The sequence below is a fragment of the Catharus ustulatus genome, chromosome 8 (assembly GCF_009819885.2).
Source record: "Catharus ustulatus isolate bCatUst1 chromosome 8, bCatUst1.pri.v2, whole genome shotgun sequence".
Taxonomy (NCBI): Eukaryota; Metazoa; Chordata; class Aves; order Passeriformes; family Turdidae; genus Catharus; species Catharus ustulatus.
Genome location: NC_046228.1, coordinates 18,434,849 through 18,458,212, shown reverse-complemented (window position 1 = coordinate 18,458,212; position 23,364 = coordinate 18,434,849). Strand labels below are relative to the sequence as shown.

General features: G+C 39.9%; 2 protein-coding genes across 2 annotated transcripts; both read right to left on the bottom strand.

Moving 5' to 3' along the window:
* Positions 1-3,576: 3,576 nt before the first annotated feature.
* Positions 3,577-6,845, bottom strand: GDF2 (growth differentiation factor 2). The gene is made up of 2 exons (XM_033066598.1): positions 6,410-6,845; positions 3,577-4,755 (listed from the first exon to the last, which is right to left on the bottom strand). Exons 1-2 carry the CDS (start codon positions 6,753-6,755, stop codon positions 3,815-3,817), a joined length of 1,287 nt encoding a protein of 428 aa, XP_032922489.1. The 5' UTR covers positions 6,756-6,845; the 3' UTR covers positions 3,577-3,814.
* A 4,708-nt stretch (positions 6,846-11,553) lies between these two features.
* GDF10 (growth differentiation factor 10) lies at positions 11,554-23,064 on the bottom strand. The gene is made up of 3 exons (XM_033066303.1): positions 22,682-23,064; positions 16,843-17,750; positions 11,554-12,576 (listed from the first exon to the last, which is right to left on the bottom strand). The coding sequence occupies exons 1-3, from the start codon at positions 22,977-22,979 to the stop codon at positions 12,385-12,387; spliced, it is 1,398 nt and encodes a 465-aa protein (XP_032922194.1). The 5' UTR covers positions 22,980-23,064; the 3' UTR covers positions 11,554-12,384.
* Positions 23,065-23,364: the final 300 nt, after the last annotated feature.

Here is a 23,364-nt window from a genome sequence, read left to right as displayed (position 1 = left end):
ACGGAGCGGGTACGCACCTCAGGCCGGCAGAGCGTCCCACCTGGCAGATGGAGAGCAGAGCTCCGAGCCCCCGGGCACTGTCGAGGGGCTGCCCTGTGTCTGACTGCCGAGCACACAACAAAGGTACCACAGCAGAAGGGACGTGGTAGTCATGGACAATGTACCGTGAGCAGTTCAGAGCAGCCAGAGAGGATGCGGAGCAGTCCCGCAGTGCGGGGACAGGGTCTTGTCTCGCAAACACACACTTATTACCTTGGCTTTGCCAGCTCGGTATGTGTTTCTACCTATATCTTGAAACTCTTTGCAGTAACAAACCGATTCAGTGCTGTCTGTGAGGAGTCACAGCAAGGTGCTGGTATTTCCTGGAGGTCACAGCTGCGGCGATGTGGTCTCCATGGAGCATGGCCACACACCTTGTGCATTACCTGTGTGGCAAAGGCTCTGAGGAGGCTGGAATCGGCTGTGCTGGGAGCAGCCTTAACCATGTAGGGCACAGCTGTGTTTGAAACGATGGGTTTCCATGACAGCCCATCCAAAATATTTTATTCTGAGCATCAGGAATTGTTAATTTAGCTTAACGTTTCTATATTGACAAGATCTTTACAGTATAAAGGCATCCAAGCAGATACTAACCAAACCACTCCAGATCCCCAGAGCTGCCTCTTCACCTGTAGAAACAAACAGTAATAATGGAGACATTTCTATTTTTAGTGACTGCTGGTTCTGTACTGTTAAGTTGCATCAGCTGCTCTTTTGTGTTGGGCCATGGCATGGAGGAGTGGGTGAGATCAGAGGCTGTTGTGTTTGCTGTGTACACAGACAAGGTGGGAAGCTATGTAAAAATAGCACCAGCTATCTTCTGACCAGCTTCCACCAGCTTCCCATGTTTATCTATTCAGGCTGAAGTGCTGTAGGTTAGCCTTAAAATTGGCTGTGGAGTCAGCTGGGGAGTCTGATGTTACAGGACTGTTCACAGATACGTAACAGGCCTGAGGAGGAGGACATACATAGGCTTTGTGTTTATGTTAAACAAATAAGTTTAATTTTAACTGTGCATCTGCTGAAAACTGCACAAGCCCCAACCTGCTCCTCAGTAACAGCAAGGTGCTGATCAACATTCACAGTCCAGTGACGAGAGAAGAGTTTCTCAGTGTCCAGTGGGGCCCAGCTTGAAGATGCTTACCTTTTCACAGCCTGTGGACTCTAGGACCATCATGACCACTTGGCTGACCTGTTGCATCCCAAAGCATTTGAAACTTGAGTGAGGTCAAACAATTATTTAAAATCAAACATGCAAAAGTACATAAATCAAGTGGCTAAATGTAAAGCCAAGCATCAATTTGACACGCACTTCAGCCATGCTGAAGGTAGCAGCAGCTGTAGTCACTACTGGGTTCACATTTCTTCTTGACCCTGTTCATTACCCTGTGGAAAGATTCATGTTTCATTTTACTACCATGCCAACCAAAATGTTAAACTAATGGGCATATGATCACTAAAGCTGGCTGGAAGCTCAATTGATTTTTTTCATTAAAATACAAATCAACTTCTAGTCCAGTTTTGTGATGGGATCTGTAGGTCTTCTCTGGAATTCTGATAACATAGCTAGGAGCTAAGGTTTTGAGCCAAAAACGGTTTGGGGTATTTATTTTTGCTATGTAAATAAGGGAAATAAAGATCAGTGTTTGACTTCAGAATGTAACAGCTGTCCCACCCCCACGCCCCGCCGATTCTTGAGAATTTCTCTTTGTGCAGGTTTTCCCCCTTCCCCATTTTTTCATTTAATTATGGACAAAGACCTGTATTCACTGGAGTCAAAATGTAACTAGGACCTTCTGTTTAGATGACTGGAGGGCACTTAGCTACAATTACATTGACATGAGGGTGAATAAGTCTCCTAATATGATCACACCTACTGCATGTTTGGTTGTTTCTGTCGTTTAAGAAAGTTTTGCAAAATGTCAGGAGCTTAGGAGAGAGGAGCAAAATAGCGAGAGAATAGAGGGGGCTCTAGCAGGCGGAAGACATGACAATGACTGTAAGATTACAGAAGCCAGTGATAAAATGATTACTGCTGTTGGAAACTTAAGAGGTTAATGATGTGCAGCTAGGGATGTATGGAGTTTGCGTGGACCCAGATCTCTGATCCAACTGCAGACCAGTTCTAAAGAAAAAGACTATAAATCAGTTCAAGAATTCTAGTGAATCGTGCTTTGTGCTCATGGTTTTTGATCTAACCAGCAGTTCTTGATGGAATTATAACTGCCCTACTCACACTCACCTGCTATTTGCTCTGTATTAGGTTAACAATAGTAAATAAACTGTGTATTGGATTTCAAGCTGACCTGTTCATGCCAAAAGAATTCGTCTTGCCCACAGGCTATCTTAATTCAAAACATGTGTATCAGTTGCTTCCATACATTAGGGTACTGTTTAGATTTTTGCCTCATCAATATTCTTCACCTTTTTGAACAGATGCATACTTTTGAAAGGATTGGGTTCAAAAGGGTTCTCAGGTAGATATGTATAAGATGGTGAAGGAATAGAAATGAGGTGCACTATGGTGATGTTGTACAGCACTTACACCTGTCACCTGCAACCAATGGAAGACAGTTTGTCCTTTTACAATGGAGGACAGTTTGTCCTCCTCCATTAGCATCAAAGGAACTTTACTTTAATTGCAGGAAAGATAGGGTCCTTGTGAAAATACAACTGAAGTCAGCAGAATGATAGTATGATAGTATATTTCTCATACAGCAATGTAATAGGATACAGATAGAAGTTTTACATTTTTCTCAGACTTCTAAGGGGTGAAAGAATTTTATATGTAAAATAAAATTTCTCCTAAGAAGAAATTTTAAAAAATTAGAACCTCATGCCAGGCTCTGAACAACAAACTTAGGCCTCTAAATAATCAGCCTGGGGTTTTCAAAAGTGCTGAGCTCTGCCAACCCCCACTGCTCTTAGGATACGGTTTCTAAGGCTGGACATCACTTGCCTGCATGTTCTTGCAAAGAAATACTAAGAATATGCAGTAGGTCAAAGTGGCTCCTTATCTTTGTGCGGCGATAAGGGCTGCTGCTCCTCCTAGGAAACAGTGTCTTAGAAGCGGAAGGCTGCACTTCTTATCATTCAAGTATGTGCCATAAAGGGGTAAAAATAGGGACATTGAGGATAAGAAAGCTGAAACTAAGGCACCTGCTACCCACAGAAGGAAACTTGGGAATGAATAAGTGAGAGTCTCTTCTGTTTTGAATACTGCAAATCTTCGCTTACAGGAACAAATAATTTGCCTGTAAAAGCCTCTGAGATTACTGATACGAGAAAAGGCTTCCTGGATTTAGATTCCTGACTTTATCATGCAGACAACATTCCATTTACTGCGTTTTACTGAAGTTGAAAATGTCAGAGTTGACTGAGAGAATTAGATTTCAAGAGCAGTTAAACATTTGTAGGACATCATAAACCCCCACTGAAAATCCTCTAGTTTGTGACCTAAATACAGTTGATTAAACAGAAAGTTTGAAATAAGGCATTGACATTGTATCACTGTCATCAGATTATGCATAGTTCATTCAATCTCACAGTATTTTAATCCAGTATTCACTTTGCCATGATATATAATGCAGGCTATTTACACTGATTGCCATTCTTTAAATGCCAATTTTCCCTTAAAACAAGCAGCAACAACAACCAGCCCAATACCCTGCTCCAAACCTTGTATGTAACGGTATTCATTTGCATCACTATTGTGCAGATTTACACAGGACAGGAAAAGGGGATGTTCCTATTCTTAGAGATTCTGCCTTGTATACTACCTGCAGCCACATTCTGCCACTTTCATCCCTTCATAGTTATATATCAAAGTGGGCACACCAGCATCATCCTTATAAAGAATGGAGATTGCATCCAGTTTTGTTGGAACACAACACGCCTTGGAGGCTTTTTTGGGATTTTGGAGATGTACCAGAGTCTGGACAATAGCATGTTTAGTTGGGGTGACGTTATCTGTCAGAGGGAAGAAGCAACCTCCTTTACACTCAAAAGCCTCATAATCTTTTGGTGCAATGATCCAGGAATCCCAGCCAATCTCTTCAAAGTTCACATGGAGAGAAGTTCTCCTGCAGTGGTTGGCTCCAACGCTTCGCTTGCTTCTGGAGGAATGCAGGTGGGATCCAGTGATGGCCTTTTCCTCTCCCTGCTCTTCCTCTTCAGATGAGGTGTTGCTCTTCCCTAGTTTCTTGAGCACACTTTCTTGTTCATGGACAATCATCTCGCGGAGCTCCACTTTGGTCTCTTTTGTCCCATTGCTGCGGTCATTGGAGAACACTATTAGCAGGGGCAGATTTTTAGTGTCTGGGTTAACACTGACATCCAGCTTCCCACAAGTAAAACCACTCAGAGCTTTAGTCTCTATAACAACCTCCAGCTTATTTTTAGTCTCCAGTTTGTCTGCCCTGACCCATCTTTTCACAGCACGGGACACTTCGAACATCTTCCAACCACATTCCTGGATGTTGTGGGAGACAAGGGAAGATTTGGTACTTTCTGGGTTTTCCCAGTGGCCATCATCTAGAACATCATATATTACCATGTTGCCTTCCAGCCTAGAGAGAGACCCAACTTCCCTGTGACAGGAGATATAAATTCTTAGTTCAGCCCTGGTGATATCCTCATATTGTGGAATAGAGATGTTGAAGAACAAAATATGTTTCTGAAATGGGCTTTCTTCTGGTGTATTGAAAGAAACAACATCTGCAATAGGAAATTAGAACATATGGTTACAGTGCTTCAGACTGTAAAGTAACTTGATTTTAAAAGGCTTAGGGTATATTTTGGGGATAAAATAAGAGCATGGTAACACAACATTAAAAAAAATCCTGTCTTCTGGCCAAGTTTCAAGGGCAGAGAGTGAAAAGAGGAAATGGAAGTCCCTGGCATTGGTAGTATTTTACTTTATGTAGCCAGGTGAGTGTGTGAAGGAAAGCATAAAGAGGCTGCCTAAAACAAACCATGGATGATGCCGGGAAGGGTTAAGTACACGGATAAGGCACATGCTGAGTTTTCAGGTTTAGCAATTTGCTAAAGATATTTTTACACAAAGAATTTGCAGAAAACCCCCAGTGATATCCTACTCTTATAATAATGAATTGCTCTAATACACGTATTTAAATGCCTTTAATAACTGGCTGTGCTGAGGCCTTTGTTGTTGTGTTCAGATAAGTTTGAAAGCAGCTTAGACTGAGAGTTTAGGGAAATAGAAAAGATTTTGAAAGTCCTGAACTGAAGCTCCAATGTCTATCTGAACCGGGACTTGGTGATAAACAGCCTTTCATGCCCAGATCCCAGACTGTTCCAGGCTGAACTCCCCAATTTTGCATAGATTTGTTCACATGTTTGTTGTCTGCAAATCAATGTGAAGTATCAGCAACTCTACCTTGGAAGGGGCAGATATTTGGCTGAAAGATCTGATTGGTAGTGTTTAAAAGTCATGGCTGGTGTCTATTTAATGCTCAATGTAAACTAACTGCTTAATCATGACTGGGTTTTTGAGTAATTTTAATTGGCTGTTGCTGCTATTTCTTCAGCTCATTTACCCTCAAAAGTAGTCAGAGGGGAGAGTGAGATATGGAAACTGTAATCCAGGTCCTATTGTTGAGATTTCTTTCTATTTCAGGACTAGGGACACTAATTTGGGAATTTGGACTTCTCCATAGTGCTGTTACCTGAATATGTCCATTTTTCACCTAAACAGAAACTTCATTTCTCCCTGTTTCATTTTTATAGCAAGGATTGCACTTACTTCTAACTTTATTACTATCTGATGGATCTTTTAAAAGTCTATTTAGTGTTACACAGACAGGGATCTTGAATTTTTTCTGTTGATATAAACATGACTAACAATTTCCATATAAATCTTTGTCTAACTCAGAATTTTGGAGGAGCAATGCTATTCCTTGCTTGGATCCAGTGACAATTTCTCAGTTGGTTGCTGTAGTTTTTAAACATGTACAGAGCCCACCTGAAGGAAAAACTGTCTAGCATCAGTCTCAATTATAGGTGATCAAAAATTTGCATGCTAACACAAAACCTCAGTTCTAAATATCTAGGATTGAGGAGCATGCTTCATGTAAACCTTGCTATTTGGTGCATCATCTTAGTTCAAGCATTTGAGAAGAGAATATTATACAGTGAAAATATCAAAGAAGAAAACTAAAGGTAACTGCATTTTTTAAAGATTGAAAGAAACTATACAGTAAGAATATAATCCAAATTTTTAATGTTTTATTTCTAAAGAATCTGTGGAAGTTAGGAACTCAGTTTCTTCTGAATTTCAAAGGAATCTGACTATTTACTATTGATGTATTTCTTAAAAAATTGTAGTCCACGTAGTGAGGACTTTTCCTACCTTCAGTACTGAAGCTCCTTACAATATTGGATGCAGGGATGGAGGACTTGTCTGCAGCATATCTGTTGTATAAATCAATCATGAACTGTGGTGGTTCTTCTTTGGTCTTCACTTGTGAGGGGACTTTTGACAAATTCAAACTCCTTAGTAAATCCATCTTCATATTCTCCAAGAAAGATTTAAAGTTGAAATGGGTCTCATCTTCTACTTCCCCAGGATCATGAAAGAGTGCATCAGACTTTCCCATAGCTGATAGCCTGTCCCAGTCTTCCAAAGGCTTGCCTCTTGTCAAACAAGCAATGATGTTGAAAACAGACAGTGCAGCTAATACTCCAAAACAATGCATTTCTTCTAGATTTACCTTCTGGTGGAGAGACAAGAGGACAAAGGTATTTTAGCTGGTTGTCAGTCTTGTTTCAGTAAAGAGAGAGGAAAGAAGATGTAAGGCAAACAACTGGAATGCCCTTTGCAAATCACTTTCTTGTGCTCTTTTTGCAGTCTGCTTCAAACCCCAGCCTCTTGTCAGTTGTCAAGCAGATTGGTCGTACACTTGTCCTTATCAGAGTCATTGATGCCATGCTTCAGCTTCTGTTATCTAGCAAAGCTCTTAGTTAATGAAGATTCTGTAAACATCTGACAAACACATGTGGCTGGTGGGAAGGACACTGTATATTGTAAAGAATCCACATTTCACTTCAGGGTCATCTTTGCTTAATTACATTCTTCTATCATTTCCTTGCCAACACAGAGAGAAGTTTTCTTAGGGACGCAGAAGTTTACACTGTTTCCGGCAAGACTAGAAAATACAGATCTAGAACAAATCACTCTATTAGCCATTAAAAAGATGACATCTCTCATCTCTGTATAAATCTTTTGTACAGTCCCTTCACATGCAATCAGAAAATGCCCATTAGTTTGATGGAGACCTGTGATTCTGCAAGACATGATCTCATGACATTACAAACAACCTTAAAACTTCTTTCCGTTTATCAGCCAAGGGCTATTGTTTGTACACAGTGAAGTATCTGTTTTGTGTCAAGTTTGCTTCGTGTTGTTTGCAAGCTTGTCCATTTTCAGTTTGATTCTTTGGTGTATGGGAATTTAGGCTTGTTTTTATAGTATCTTATGTAATATATTTCATAGATTCATGATGGTCAATACCGTCCAAAAGCAACCAGTCATTTTTTCAGCAACCTCAAAATGAAGACAGAACTAGGAAAGTAAAAAGTGCTTTTGAAGATACAGAAGATTCTCTGAAGATATTGTGTGCATGAGAAGAATAGGCCAAGGCAAATGAATTTCTCATGATGCAGAAGAAAAACCAGGTTTATTTATCTTAATGAATGTACTGTGATTTAATTGAATGATACATAATTACTTTTTCTGTACTATTAATGCTTTATATTTTCTAAGAACAACTAAATTCATACTGTAGATGTGTCAAAAAATCTGAAGAGTATTATGAGCTTTCTTACATTAACAAAAATCTCATTGCAAACATGGTTAAGGTTTTGCCATTCCAAGGTTTTTGGTCATTCCTCTTGTTTTTTAGCAGTGGAAACACAGCTTTTAAAGTGATCCGAGTCTTCTGCAATGCTTGCTTATTGTCTGTTCAAGTGATAACTTGGATCTGAGATCCTGGTTAATTATGTTCCTATGAAATAAAGGCAGAAAGGATTACTTGGCATTGGTCCTGGTGTCCTGCATAGCAAGACTTAGATTTACTCAGGGCCTTTGTGTTTCTTACCTACCTGCAGAGTCCAGCTGCTTGTGTTTGACAAAAGATAACTTTTAAGTGCCAACAGACTTTATTCTGAACATGTCAAAGAATCAAAAATTTCGTTAATTTTTGTATCTAAAAGATTATCACTTACAGCTAAAAAACCCTTTATACCACATTCATTATTTCATTGTGCCTGACTTTCCTATCTAGTCAGGAATTCCTGTAACTTTCTGGCTAGTTTAAGGGGTCCCATAGCACTGACATTTTCTCCCTATCAAATCGCTTGCACAGTGTAATCAAGTTACTTCTCAGTTTTCTCTCTGATGAGCAGATTGTTCTTTTTAGTAACAAAAGACATTTTCTTTCTCTATTTTGGTTTCTTTTTGTGCCTCTTTCAGAATTTGAATGTCTTCTTGAAAAGGTGAATCCTAGGGCTTTACATAGTTTTCTAGTGGCAGTCCACCAGTGCCACATACAGAAATAAAATATATTTTCTTTATGTGGTTCACTGTTTCAGTGTGTATCTTTCCAAAGCTTTCCCTGGCTGCCATTACATAGCATCATGCTGGATGCTCAAACTGCATCACAAATCCATGACAGCCACAACATTTTTTAAGAGTTATGACTTTCAAGGGTGCGATCTTGTACTCAGTAGGAGCAGCCTCCATTTCTTGTGCCTAGGTACCTGAAGTTCTGTACCTACTTTAAAATTAATTTTAATTACATAAAGTGCAGCTAGATCAAGCAATCTATATAAATACCTCTCTTCTCCTGCAAATGCTGTGGGGTTGCAATATACAGACTCTAAGTTCATACATAAAGGTGTCAAATACTGTCAGGCCAAGTGTCAGCTTTGCAGAAACTTTACAATGAACAGTTTAACTGTGGAAATTCCTTTTGAAAGCTGTTCTTTGAGGTTTGGCAGTGAGACAGATTTTAATTTATGTGATACACAAACACATTCATATTGTCCAGTGGTTTATTTTAATTATTCAGCCTTGTGCAAGTGAACTCAATACTCCACAAAAACCTAGGTATGTTGTAGCTGTTGCTGTTACCTCTGGCAATTAAACAGTGGCCTGAAAGAATAAAAATGGATTTATTTTAGAAAAAGAGAGTTTAAACACTTTGCTGGCTAGTATAATCTGTTTTCATGTTTTATCTGTCTTAACTCATACCATTTTCTTTTAGGATCAGTTGGAGGAATTATCTTGACCTGTGTTTATCACTAGTATCTTTCTGTAGAAACTCGAGCATTGAACAGAATGGTTTATAGGATGTTCAAAGAAATAAAAAGATCTGTTGGAACCAAGCCAGGGTATCAGTGTCCTCTGGCAACAGCTGTCTCCACTTGTGCCATTTCATATGCAAAGATTCTCTTTCCAGAGGAAGATTAGACATCCAAATTCCCATGATCCAGAAAGGAGAAACTTAAACCACTAAAAGTGGTTGAAAGCCTTTTTTGGGTTGAAGAATTGACCAGTACAGCTAAACTCCTAATAAGAGATGTGTATAACTTGTGTGGCAAGGGTATATTTTGAGAGCTTAGAGGTATAATATGTTGCCAACAGATCTTTAAATGCAGTTTTAACCTCTTAGAGTCTGTAGGTGTCTTTATGAATGCAGCAGTGGTATTTTTCCTTATGTCCTATATAGACCTTAGATCACAATGTGGTGTCTCTTGCCACAATAGCTTGCAGCAGCACTTCTTGGAAAGAGTGTTTTTATCCGAGGACTAATTCAAGATATAGCAAATATTCCTTAAGGAAAACAAAATACTATAGATGAGAATATAAGCACACTAAATCAATATGTCAGGCTGTTCAGAGCTAGTGATGAATGGGAGCAAAACTAGACCTACATGAAAAGGTAGATTTTTATAAAGAATGTAAATAACATGGATTTAAGATACTTACGACTGCTCTGTAGGAATGATGAGTTTCTGACAACTTTAATTTTTTTTATTATACATTAACATTATTCTGTATTTGAGATTCTTGTGATTTAAAAAACACAAGATTGTAAAATTTTTAAGGGCAATCCCTAAAAGCAACATTATACAAAGGTTTTTCCCAACAGCTCTAGTGTAAAGTATTGTAGTAATTTAAAAAGTACAAAAGTACTTTGGGAGGAGGACTGCAAACTTAATCAGTGATCTTTTGTCAGGCATACTGGCAGTCACTATGGGGCACCACAGAATTATTTGCTTCTTAGAGCTTTCTAGGAGGAATTAGCAAGAACTGCTGTGAGAGTAACATTGCAAAGCCTCCCAAGCATGATGAATCCTGCTTTTATGCATGTTAGCAGCAAGTACCACATTTACACACCTCTGTTGTCTGAGAATCTGCACCCCTGAGCATAGAAAATTGGTGGCAGAAGATACCTAGAACCTTAGTGGGATAGGAGCCTTCCAGTTATTTGTTCATAAGAAGGAAGTGCATGTAGTATTCTTCCCTTAAACAAAGCAACTCTTAATAGAATAAGGTAGTGCCTAAGGTTAGACTGTTTCTTGAGGAGGAAATACTCCATATTTTATAATCTGTGCTACCTTATAGACTTCAGATGTTTCTTCCACTCTTGGTCTCTTTATGCTATTGCGTAAGAGCAGGTGAGAGAAAATGAATTATGTGGCAAGTGTGTCCTAGAACATTGGGACACTAAGAGGATTGACAGACACCATGATGGGAACATCAGCTCTTAAATGACTGCTGCAGTTAAAAGGCTACCATAGATGTATCAACAGGGGGTTGTGTAGGAGTTAGAGGGATGCAGAGACTTTATTTCTATAAAGACTTCCAATGGAACCATTGCCAAATGTTTCCTATTTTTATCTTCATTGTTTGAAAAGAAAGTTAATGAAAGTTCTGGAAAGAGTTCAGAAGAGACTGTGAGAAATTGTTTTAAGGCTTAGAATAAGAAATCAAGCTATTTAAATCTTAGCCAAAATGTAACTTGACCCTACTGTCTATACTAAAAATACACAGTGCAAGTATTTTGGATAATAGATAAAAGGGATCTAATGAAATAGGTTACAGTACGATCCATTGAATTGAAGCTAAAGCTCATCAAATTCAGTCTAGGATTAAGCCACTGCATATGAACAAAGAGCACTAACTTTTGGAACAACTACTTGTAGTCCAGTAGAGATATTCTATCACATGAAATCTTTAAAGCCAAATTTATGCATGTTTTTCAAAGATACTCCCAAGCTTAAAACAGAAGTTCCATAATGCATGGTGCAGAAACTGCTGAGCAAGTTTCTTTGATCTGTGCTGTGTAGGAGGTCAGTCTGGATGATCACAGTATTTCCTTCTGTCTTTAATCTATTGAAGAACATTGTGACAAGCTTAACATGTATTTACAAGTTTCCATCTAATTAGCAGAATGTAGGAGAGTGCATTTATAGAAAGACAATCAAATGTTTTTAGATACTACTGTACCTTTAATTTATTAGCTTTTGTTAAAAGCATGTAGCAATCTAGAGGATATAAAGCATAATTTACAAAAATATAAATCTTGGTTATTTTTTTTTTAGTATTTCAACATATTACTATACTGTATGTGTTACTCAGAGAATATGTTTAACAACCTGAAATTATCCAGCAAACCAAAAATGTGGGATATTACATATCTTTTGTAGAAGAAATTATGTATTAAGGAAGGGTAACCAAAAATGACTATATTAACATATTGTTTATATGAAAACTTATGCAATGAACTATACTTGCATCCTGAAGAAAATATACATTTTAAGCCCTTTATTACAGCATTTTTCAGTATAAATATATATATTAGGAGTATGAGTGTTTTAGGCAAAACATTTTGATTTGTGTACAAAAGTGATATTCTAAAATAAGCCTGCCTTTGCAAGTTCACTTCCCATCTTCTTGGTTAACTGAAGAGATAAAATAGTCAGAAAATAACATATAAAAACATATTTTAGTTCTTTGATTATGGAAAACTTTACACTTAAATTTCTCTCTAAAGACCAGGTATGTTGGCTAGGTGGGTTAGGAAGGTATCTGTAGAAGCACTGAATTCCTGGAAGATGAATGTGAAAGACAAATGATGACAGTACAACCCATCCTTCAAGGCGAGCATGTGCATTGTTTTAGTCTCTCCATGTGCTTTCTGTAGAGGAACTGGAGACTTGCATTGGTTCATCAACACAAGTGGATCCATTTCTCCTTTCCAACTTCCCAGAGCAGTCAGGCGGGATTTGTGGGCCTTGTTAAAGTTGTGTTGTACAAACTTATCGGCAGGCACAAGTTTCAACTGACATATTGGGATATACCTTTAAAACAACATTTTTGTTCTCATCCAAGAACAGGACACTGAGTGAGCTCATTTTGTCAGGAACGCAGCAGGGTTCTGGGATGCCAGGAATGATTCCTACTGCCTTTACGATGCTCTGAATTGTAGCATGATTTGATGGTCGGACAATCTAGAACAGAGAAGGAAATAGTTATAGCTGCATTTATGAGCAGTCACTTTCCCAGGTAGACTTGGTATAAGCAGTCACTTTTCTAGGTGAACTTGGAAAATGACAACAATCAAGCAGTTTTTGTTTCTCAATAAAGCAAATATGTCGTTGTTTGTGTCACAGGGTCATGCAGCACAGCCACAGTTCCCTCACACCTCCCTCTTTCTTGAGCTGGATGTATCCAACAGATATTTTGTGTTCCTTAGACTGCCTTCATAAATACCAGAGGAGGGCACTGGTGGCACAGCCAGCAGCCAGAGGCCTGAAGAAAAATGTCCCTGAATGTACCTGCTACATACTGGAGGCAGACAGGCAGGAGAAGAAGCCTTAGCTGGGGAATAGTTCTCAGCTGCTAGACGCTGTATTTTATTTTCTTAATCTCTTGTCTGACTTAGAAAATTTGTAAGTATTTTCAAAATAACTATCCCTATGTTCCATTAAAATCTTCCCTCATGTATGCTAACCTGGAATTAGTTACTTTTTCCTGGATAAATCACTCTCTTTTAAAAGAGCAGAGTTCTCCAGAAGAAGCGTCCACAGGAGAGAGTACAGAATAGTCAAACACCCTGACAGAGCTTTTCTGATCATAACTGCATGACAAATAGTTCATATCTGTGGTCTTTTCTTCTCTCTGCCTTCATCACCAGTTTTTTTTCCCCATGGGCTAGCCTCAGACTGGGAGAAAGAAAAAAAGGCTGGAAGGCTGGGAAAAGTATGAAGTGAAGATTCACAGCAGCTTTACATCTATAACATATTCAGGGTACTGAACCACAAAAACAATGGTTTTCCATTTCAACATGAAAAGTTACATAGTCCATGGATATAACAAAGGAATTGTTTTTAGGATAATTCAGTTTTGAAACATTTGCATTAAGTGTAACATATGAGCAAATCAGATTCAAACCTTAACTGCCATTAAGGCTTTCAGATCTTCCTTAACTAAGCCATTATAAGGAGTATCTCTGAAATCTGTCCTTGACTCTTCAAGACAGCATCCCTATAGCCAGATATCAACAATTGACCAATCCTGCACAGTGCCTTTCTTTAATGTTAGCATAATTAGCAACAGCTTGCTCTCTCTTGCCCACCTTCATCTTTAGGTTTCAAAATTGTCCACAGACAACCAGCAGTGAGGTGGTCCCAGCTGCTGTATGAAGTAGTAATCAGCTTCTACCCACATTGGACATGTCAGCATATGTGGAAAGAGAGAGACAGGAGTTTTTGTGTGTTTAAGCAACTGCAGAATTAGACCTTCTAGAATCAAGTTCTTAACTTAGCCTTTATGAAAAACCCCCTGAACTGTTCCTAGCACCTGTGCTATTTCATGCTGTTATTTGAAGCAGTCACATATCACAATGTGCTACTGAAACAGCATTTATTGCCCCCATGCAGTGGATAGCCAGCATTGCCCTCACAACCAGTTACTGACTTACAGGATTTGTGGCCACGAACCTGCAGAAGATCCTACAAGGATCTTCTCCCACTGTGCAGCCTCTAATATCTGCAAGGAACAAAGACATGTGAACAAAGTCTATCTAGACTGAGCAACTGTCTCCCAAGACAACACTAATTATGTTTCTAATGCCTGAAGGTAGATTTGCTATGCACAAAAGTGCTTAGAAAGGAAAATGCACATGATAGACTGGTACTCTGTATGGAATCTGGCTGCCTGAGCCCTATATCCACAGCAGAGCCAGACAGCACACCCATCCCGTGTCCAGCCAGGCTCTGAATTTTTCCAGCCCTTCTGGAAACCTGGCATCAGTGTTCAATGATCATGGGCTAGGCTTCACATTTGACTTTGTCTCAGTGTGCCAAAGCAGAAAGCTTGAAAGAATTAGTTGAATGCCCAGTAATAATGGCACTGAGCAAGTGCTAATGTTTTAAATGTTGGCTGCTAAATTATATACAGCACACCAGGTTCTATGACATGCTGGACTGGGATTTATTTGGTAAATGCAGAACTGTAGCCAGCCATACATATAATCTAGTCTTCCTCCTCACAGTTCAGGGAATAAGAAAGTCAGCAGGAAGGTAAGTGAATTTACTATGAGAAGATTTGTACCTAAGCTATTGAGTATCTATCTAAGTCTTGATTTAGATCAAGACTTGCAGTTATTAAAGTGGATGCGCAGAAGGATATACTGATACTTAAGAAGAAAAGAAAATAAACCTACAGTATGATGATACCCAACATGCCAGGTATGTAATTCTATCTCCATACTTGGAAATAAGGTGTCAGTTGTCCATCATAGGTGTAAATCAAGTCTTTATGAATAGCTTTAATCTGGCCTTTGATTCCTGACTTAGAGCATATGTGAAGGAAAAAATTTCTTCCTCAGTAATATTTAGCAGTTTTTATGCTCTGAACTGAATTGTCATTCATACTGGTGTCCTCTCTATCTTCCTTTTGAAACTGTCATTAAAGTTACACCTTTGAGTCTTCTTCTTTTTCTACACTCTTTAAAAGGCAAAGCTAACAATTAGTAGACCTCTTCTACAGCAAACCTAATCAATGAACGTGTATCAAACCCAGAATTCCCAAATCTATGTATCTGTGACGTAGTTTTTCTCGGTTTGTTTTTATTTTTTCATTTGTTTTTTTTTTTTTCCTTATTTTGGTTTTTGGGCATCAAGATACTAGGGAAAGGGAATCCTTATTATATATCAAGTATTTGATTATATTTCTAGATAAGATATTAAGTAAGTGAGCAATATAAGCTTATGTAACTAGTCAAGCTAGAAATGGCTCCTCTCTCTTCTGGGTCTACCAGCTTTTGAGTAATGCTGTTTTCTCACAAGAAGTCAGATGTGTTAAATGCATCTTTTTTGCAGGGTGAGGTTGGGGTTTGTTTGTTTGTTTGTAGGTTCGTTTTTTTTGGGTTTTTTTTTGGTTGTGTTGTTGTGTGTGAATGGTGCATTAAACTATTTGTCTATGCCAAAGGACCCATATTTCCAGGCTGTCTTTTGTTTTGGAAAAGTTAAATGGTGATTACGTTGCATGATCAATTTGTATTACAACAACAAAGCGAAGTTGTATGTGAGTCTGTGCAAGCTTTAATTTTTGCCAGACCATGTATCAATTTATGTACACCTAGTTCAGCATTGGCCAGCTACACAAGAACATGGGATCTGATTTGTACACCCTACCATGAAGTCTGGATTTCCACCATTCCTGGACTTAAAAATAGCCTACATAACTACTCTTAATGAAATTATTCTACTTGTTTCAACACAAACATACATCAATCTCCCTGGATATGAAATAGGGCAGATTCCTGTTTCAGAGCCTTGAAATTCTGTGCTGTTAAGCACTATTCTTTATTTATGTGCCAAATGACCACATACAAAAATGTCAGTCAAACAAATAATCAGGCCATTTGTAGGCAGAATTGCAAAATAATTGCAGTTTCTAAATTTGCAGCTTATGCAGTGCTTCAGATCCTCCCCTCTGCCATTACTTGAAAGCCTTATAAAATCCTAAAAGTTCTTGTCCGACATAGGATTACCAACCTTTCTACTTCTTGCCATAGAGCAGTGGTAGTGAGAGAAACTGCCTCTGCACTGGCACATTTCACACTGCTTCTATAGGAGGAATTCAGTATGCTTACTTTAGGGTGCTAGATCCAGTTTTGAGTCATTCTACAGACATAAAGTAAATCAACTTTTTTATTTCTGCAGGATTATTTAACATATTTAGAATTTAGATGCAAAAATATAATCTTAATCAGTATTGCTGTTTTCAAAAGTGACAAGCAGTTTCTTGAAGTTAAAAATACCTCAGTGTAACTACTCTTCACTTTTCTTCTACTATATTACAAGTAGGATCCAGAAATATGCTGATAGAGTAGCTTGCTTTAATATTAACATATAATATTTTATGCTTCTGCCACGACAATAGAACATTTGGATGATTTAATATGTATAACCATATTTTCATAAGCCACAAAAGTCCTCATGCTATGGTTTCAAGATATGAGAAATTATAAGATAAACCTGAGATATTTTTCCTATTCTTCAGATTGCATTTGAAGAAAACTGGGAATTCTTTTGCACTCTGATGGCTAAGTTGATGGAAACAATATTTTTAAAATTCTTTAGGTCAAGGCAGCAAAACACAATGAAAAAGGCAAAAATCTAAAGGAAATTCTAACTAAAGAAGTAGTTGGATAAGCAGAACAGTAGGCCTACTGTTTGCAAGTTGACAAGAATAAAAAGGCATACTACCTTGGGCATTGGAAATTCACATGCACCTGCACAGTAGTAGGCATCAAATGATTTGGGAGATATGATCCATTCATTCCAGCCAATATCAGCAAAGTCAACTTTCATGTATCGTCTTGAACAAATCCTTGGCTCATTCCATTGTTTTCGCCTTGCTTTCTTCATTGTTTTCTCATCAAAATTTAGCACCTGAGACTTTTTAAGTGTTCCTGTATTTTCCTGCCCTTTTCTCCTTCGATCTTTGCGTGAGGCTTTTGGTTTCAAGGATCTGTAGGCATTCTCCCATATGTCATGTTTGTTGTATTTATTGTTGTTATAATCTACTTCTGGCAACTCGTTGTTCTGAATAGAGCTAGCGAGGTATGTGTCCCTCCTAACTCGAGTGTCAGTAGAAGCATTAGGGGATAGGTTTGGGTCCCCGTCATTGGGAGGGAATGGATCATAACGTTGTAGGGTGCCTGCCACACTGTTAGGTTCAGAGATTGCAAGATCATTGGCATAAACCAGTATATAAGGTAAATGGCTGGCGACCTGGTTGGGGAAGCCCTGGTGTTTCTCCCCAGAATCAAGCTCAGCACAGAGAATGAGCTCTCCAGCTCGTTTTGATTCTTTTACGATGTGTGAAATGTCCTTTGCATGCCAAGCCCCTCGTCTTTGAAGAAGCACAGTGAAGTTCCCTTTCACTAGTCCATAGGCAGAATTCTGGTGAATGCTTTGGAAAACTAGGTTGAGCCGTAGGACTGGAGGCAGGTGAAGGAGGCGGCAGGATGAGTTCTTGGACCGTTTACAAAACACTTCCCGGTGCTGAGGGCGTTTGTCAGCATAGAAATGAAAAGTGGCAGCAAGGATCATTTCTGAATCCTGCATGGATGTCAGATTGAAGCAGTACAAGAGTTTCTGGGCCAAGAATTCTGCAAGAGAGCAAGGAAAACATGGATATATATCTGAGACCAAAAATGGTAGTCAAATCTTATTTCCATTTATGCAAATTAACAAATTTTACTTTTCACTTACATCAAATAATTTAGTATAGTGAGCTTGTCACTTCAGCGTAAAACTATGGTGAATAAGAGGAGGAAAAACATTAACTATATAATAGCAATATTACAGTAACATTGAGAGTGTCCAACATACTGGTCATCTTTTGTACACATGAGGGGTAAAATTCTTTTCAGAGATTTTTAGTTCCAGACTGCCTTTCATTCTAGGCAGGCAAGAAAAGCAATCCTTGATTGTATTTCATTTATAACAGTCGGGCTCAGAGAAGTTGTCAAGTTTACCTGTGGCAAAGCTCAAACACCTTGCTGAAACCAGTACTAGCAGAAACCAGGTTTACAATTAATATTCAAGATTGTCTAATCTAAAGCTGATGCAGATTCCTGGAAGATGTCTGGGTGCTAACTCTGTGGGCAACAGCTCATCATCTGCAAGTAGTGGACATGAGACATTTCACAAGGGGGCTGACAGTAAGCAGTGTAACACATTTTGGGGATCGTTAGTCCTCTGAGCAATTCTCCTTTCCAGTAAACATCATGTAGGAGCTTTGTTTAAAGCACTGTAAAAACACACTTGGTTTCTAAGGCTTGTGTTTAGGTCTGTGTGATGTTAGTGACAAATGGTATTGAACAGAAGCTGACTCGTAAAATTCAAACTCCTTTTCAACAGCTTCTTTTTAGCTAGTCGAACTGTGTGCGCTCAGCTTACATCTTAACCCTCCTTTTGAGGAAGATGGACAAATTTACACTAACAACTGCTTACACTAAGTTTATTTAAACAGTAGAAACTTCTCTAAGTGTGTTAAAATGTAATCCCATCCCAGCATAAAAAGATAATGTCTTAATAGTCTATCATTTTGAAAAGTTGCCTTTGTTTTTTTACTAGCTCAAGTATATGGGAAAGTGTTGGCAGAACCAAGAAGTGACTCCTGTTCTCCCAAGCTCACACCACTACTTAGAATCCATCAAAGGACTACAGTTGGTAAGTTTGCATCTTTAATTAACTCAAGCAGACCAATTCTCTGGCAGCCTTGTTCGACACACCTGAAAATTCTCTGGCAGAAGGAAATAAAAAACGACCCCAAAACAAACAAAACCCAACAAGTGCAACAGCCAGGCTTCCCAGAAACACTTAGGTTTGTTTTTCAGTGCACTATGGATGATGAGTCACAGAAATTTTTGCAACAACAGAAAGGCACTACTGTTAACTGCCACCTGTTGGAACATTCTTCCAGTCTCATTTGAAAGAGGGAAGTGAATAGTGCTACACCTCACTAAACTGGTTGTTGCTATCTCACAGTTAATGCTGAATAGAACTATGATTTGGACAACAGCAGATTAACATGATCACTAATCCCAAATCCACACAGGCAGTCTTGGAGTACAAATGCTCAAGTATGCAATTTCCATCTGCACCATTACATTGAAGTGGAAGAGCTTGCACTGATGTGATAAGAACCTATTTGTTTCTGTCAGTTCAGGACAAGATTCCTATTAATAAACTTTTAATCAGCACTAGTCATACATATAGGTGCTCATACTATGAAAAAATTTAAGGGATTTAGATTTTATTCAAGTCTTTGTAGTACAGAAATTTCACAAGGCTGCTTAGATGATTTCTCAGGCCAAGGAAGAGAGTAATTATAATACTTCCTTTAGAACACCAGGCTTTATTATTCCATGTTCATTTCAGAAGGCATATGTTTCTAAAAAGAAATCTATCTACTGGTTCTCTCAAGTTCTCTCTGAGCTGTGTACAGTTGAATTTTTAAATACTATTTTATTAGTAACATGCTCCAAGCACCATCATCTCTGTAGTTACTGCTATGAGCACAAACATTGGGATAGAGACATTTCACACACCAGTGTCTCAGGGTTTCAGAAGGGAAGGTAACTTGTAATGATAGATCAGCGAAAGGGAGGCTGAATTCCTCTAAAATAATTCTGTGCTCTGGTATGAAACATACCTTTCAAAAGCCAAAATTGTTTGTGAAACAGAATAAGAGTCTATGAATCTGCAGCTACTGAAAAGCCAGAAGCTAGGAAGCACAGTCTTTTTAGGAATTTAGAAGATTTTGGATTTTGGATGGAGCATAGTTATATTTCCATATGGCATACGTTCAATCGGCGTTCACCAACTTGTCAACCACGCATTGTCAGTCTTGATTTGGTTTTCTTGCACATAGGTATTATGATACAGTCTTAAACATTTTATATTTTCTACTATTCATTAAGGATGCATGGTGTTCAGGGAAGGAGTCTCTAAGCTGCAAGAGTCAATTTGTGGGGAAGTTACATGGCTAGGCAGTAAATTGCTACCATGAAGATTAATTCCCCTCAATCTGAGCAATTTAGGTGAAGTTGGACAATAACTTAATATTTCACATTTGATCGCAAACCAATTATGACTTGGTTAACTTCAGCCTGTTGGTGCTGTTTTCTAAAGCTAAAAGCTGAAAATTGGAAAGAACCTAAAGAAATAGGAAACCTGAGAAACTAGTTCTTAGACCATGTCTCAGCTCCTCATTAAAAAAAAAAAAGAACCCTTGTGAACGCATGTAGAAGTGAGCTGAGAGGAGTTGATCAGATGTTTGTGAAGGGGCAAGTACTGCTAGAGGAACAAAACAAAAGCTACATTTGGGCTACATGCAAACAGCACAAGCATTTACATTTCAAGTGCCTCATACTGAATATGGAAAAATATTGCACATTCCATAGCTCATAGCTATACCTTCTAAGGAACAGGTAGGATGGCAATACAACTGGGTGGTTGAGGAGAACTCAATAATGCATATGAAAAAGGACAAATGTCTGGACCAACATTTTGTACTTCTGGAGCCCTCATCTTGACAGCTGTAAGTAACCCTGATGCTTGAGTGTCGCCTAACAAACAGCTTTAAAAAGCACTGCAGGAGCAGACAGTTACAGATTTTCTGAAAGGTATGTGATAAAAGAAGTAAGTCCATTGCTTGGGATGATGAACATTATTGTGTGTGTAGTCTGTTTTGCTTATTTCAATAGGACTGCAATTTATAAAGAATAGATGTTCCTCATGTCATGTTAGAAAAATGTGCCGATTTCCTCTTTCAGAAGGAAATATTAGAATTTCTCAGAGAATATAAACATGGTGGAAGATACAGTTCTTCTTTCCTGACTCATCCTGCATAATTTCATGAGTGTTTGTCACTAGCTTGGTGAACGCAGTTCAAAGGGGCAGCGCAGAAGAGCTTCTGCTTTCATTCCATGTTATTTGAGAAAGATGGGATCCAGTAGAGGAGGTACATAGATAAGACACAGGAGACCATTTTGGACATAGATGTGCCTTATTTCCATTGCAGGGAAAGCCAAATTAATTTCAGGCCTCTCTATCTTGGTTGCATGATCGGACAAAGGAGCAAAATAAAATTAATTTGTATTTGGTCAGCACAGTCTACCTGTGGGTAGAAAGTGCTGCTATTTTAGTGTTTTAATACAGAATTACAACTTAGACTACTTTGATACAAGTAGTGTGTGCATCAGATTATTTGAAAAATTAAGAAAAAAGAATATGTGCAATTCTTGCCTTGTCCCCAAATCCCTATTGTAGTTCATTGCCTTATTTGGGTGACAGCCAGTATTAGCTGCTCAGTTCACAGAAAAATAGAAGTGTTAACAGGAGGGCATGGAAAACCCTCCACAGTGGAAGTTTCGTCCTAACCCCCATTATGGCAACTGCTAGCTAATGATCTAGAGCATGAAAATTAATTTGTCTCCCAACTGTCTGCAATTGCTTTACATCATAACTCCTAGATTTTTAGACATTTTCATTTGCTGCTTACTCTTCCCTGGAGTTTGCCCTTCCTTGAATATGATTACTTTTTAGTATTACAGTTGGCACAGCATAGAAATTAAGTTGGGGTATACAAGAGAGTATGAATTATTGTGCAATATTACAGTAAGCGTTCCCTAAAACACCGTATGCTGCATTGTACTCTATACATGAGACTTCAGTGGTGGAGAAATAGATTAATGCAAAATTTGCTTTTGTGAGTTTTAATCCATCAGATTTGTCTAACTAGAATAATGAATATTTCTGACAAGGCAGTAACAACTAGATTCTGGAAGCTGATACAGTTCTTATTTTGACAACTAAGATCTTAGATACAGCCTATGTAACTGAAGTGTTAATCAGAGAAGGAAGGTGTTTTCCAGAAAAGAGAGTTTGCGTTTCCTTGGCAAAGGATAACAAATGCATGGACTATTAACTAGTAAACCTCCTTTTTATTATTTGACGTAATATTGGGATAATGAAAGTGTAGTTTTGACACAATACATGTTATTTCTCCACCCTCATAATCAAGCCAAATAAAACTGGGGAGAGGGAGGTCAGGTATCTGTCTTCTCAGGTTTAGGCAGTGCAAGGAATTTAAGATGCCGAGCAGTTTTAGGGGGTCCTGTAGGCGGCACTCTTCCTAGCAGGAACTTCTGAGGCTGCGGGAACAGCCGGGGAGAGGACCAGTGCCTGGAGCACTCGCTGCTAGGTTTATGCTCCAAGTATTTCTAAAAAGATCTTTTGGCCCAGTGCGATTTGAGCTGGGAACGGCGCTTCTTTTACCTCTGGTTTGCACCCACAGCAACGGAGACTTTCCCAAGGGAGATACTCTTCGGGAAGGGAGCCAGGGAAGGTGGGAAGCCGTCCGCAAAGGGAGGGGCGACACCCTGTCCGTGTAGGTAGCAGGGGACCCCCCAGCATTCGCCCAGAGTGACACCCCGCGCAGTCAATGACAACCTCGACGCGAACCCGTCACTTTAAAGCGAAAGAGGAGCCGGGGGCTCCAGCGGTGTCCCCCGTGCCCGGCCCGTCTTACCCGGCCTGGCTTTGAAGCTGCGGACCGTGTTGCCGTCGCCGGGCCGGCTCCCTTCCCGGTTGTACTTCTCGTAGAGCTTAAGCATGTGGACAGCTACCATGTCCTGAGCGATGCTGCCCAGCCCAGGGGGCGGCGAAGAGCCGCCGCGGGGGTCGCGGCCGGGGGCGGACGAGCCCGGCTCGGCCGGCGGCTGGACGGGGCAGGCGGGCGCGCTGCCGGCGCCCTCCCCCGCGGGCGAGCGGCAGCCCCCATGGCCCAGGGCCCACAGCAGGAGGCAGCAGGTCAGGCGGGCGGCCATCGGGGGATGCTGCGGGCGGGCGGCCGGGCGCGGAGCGGCGGCGGCTGGGTCGCTGCCTGCGTCTGGGTCTCCCGGTTGGCCCTGCCGCACCGGGGCGAGGGGGCGGCGGGGCCAGGGAGGAGGAGGGAGGGTGGGGGCGGCCCCCCCCCGCCGCTGATGCCGCCTCCGCCGGGCCAATCCCCGGGCCCGGGGGCGAGGAGCTGCGGGCCGGGGGCGGCGGAGCTGGGGCAGCTCCAGGGGTGCGGGGGGACTGCGGGAGGGGCCGCTGCATTTCCCCAACGTGGGGCTTCCCCGCTCCTTAAAGCGTAGCGGGAAAAGGATCTAAATTAATTAGCGCCCAGCTGCCTATTGAGAGACACATGTCACCGCCGCTGCTGCGGCACCC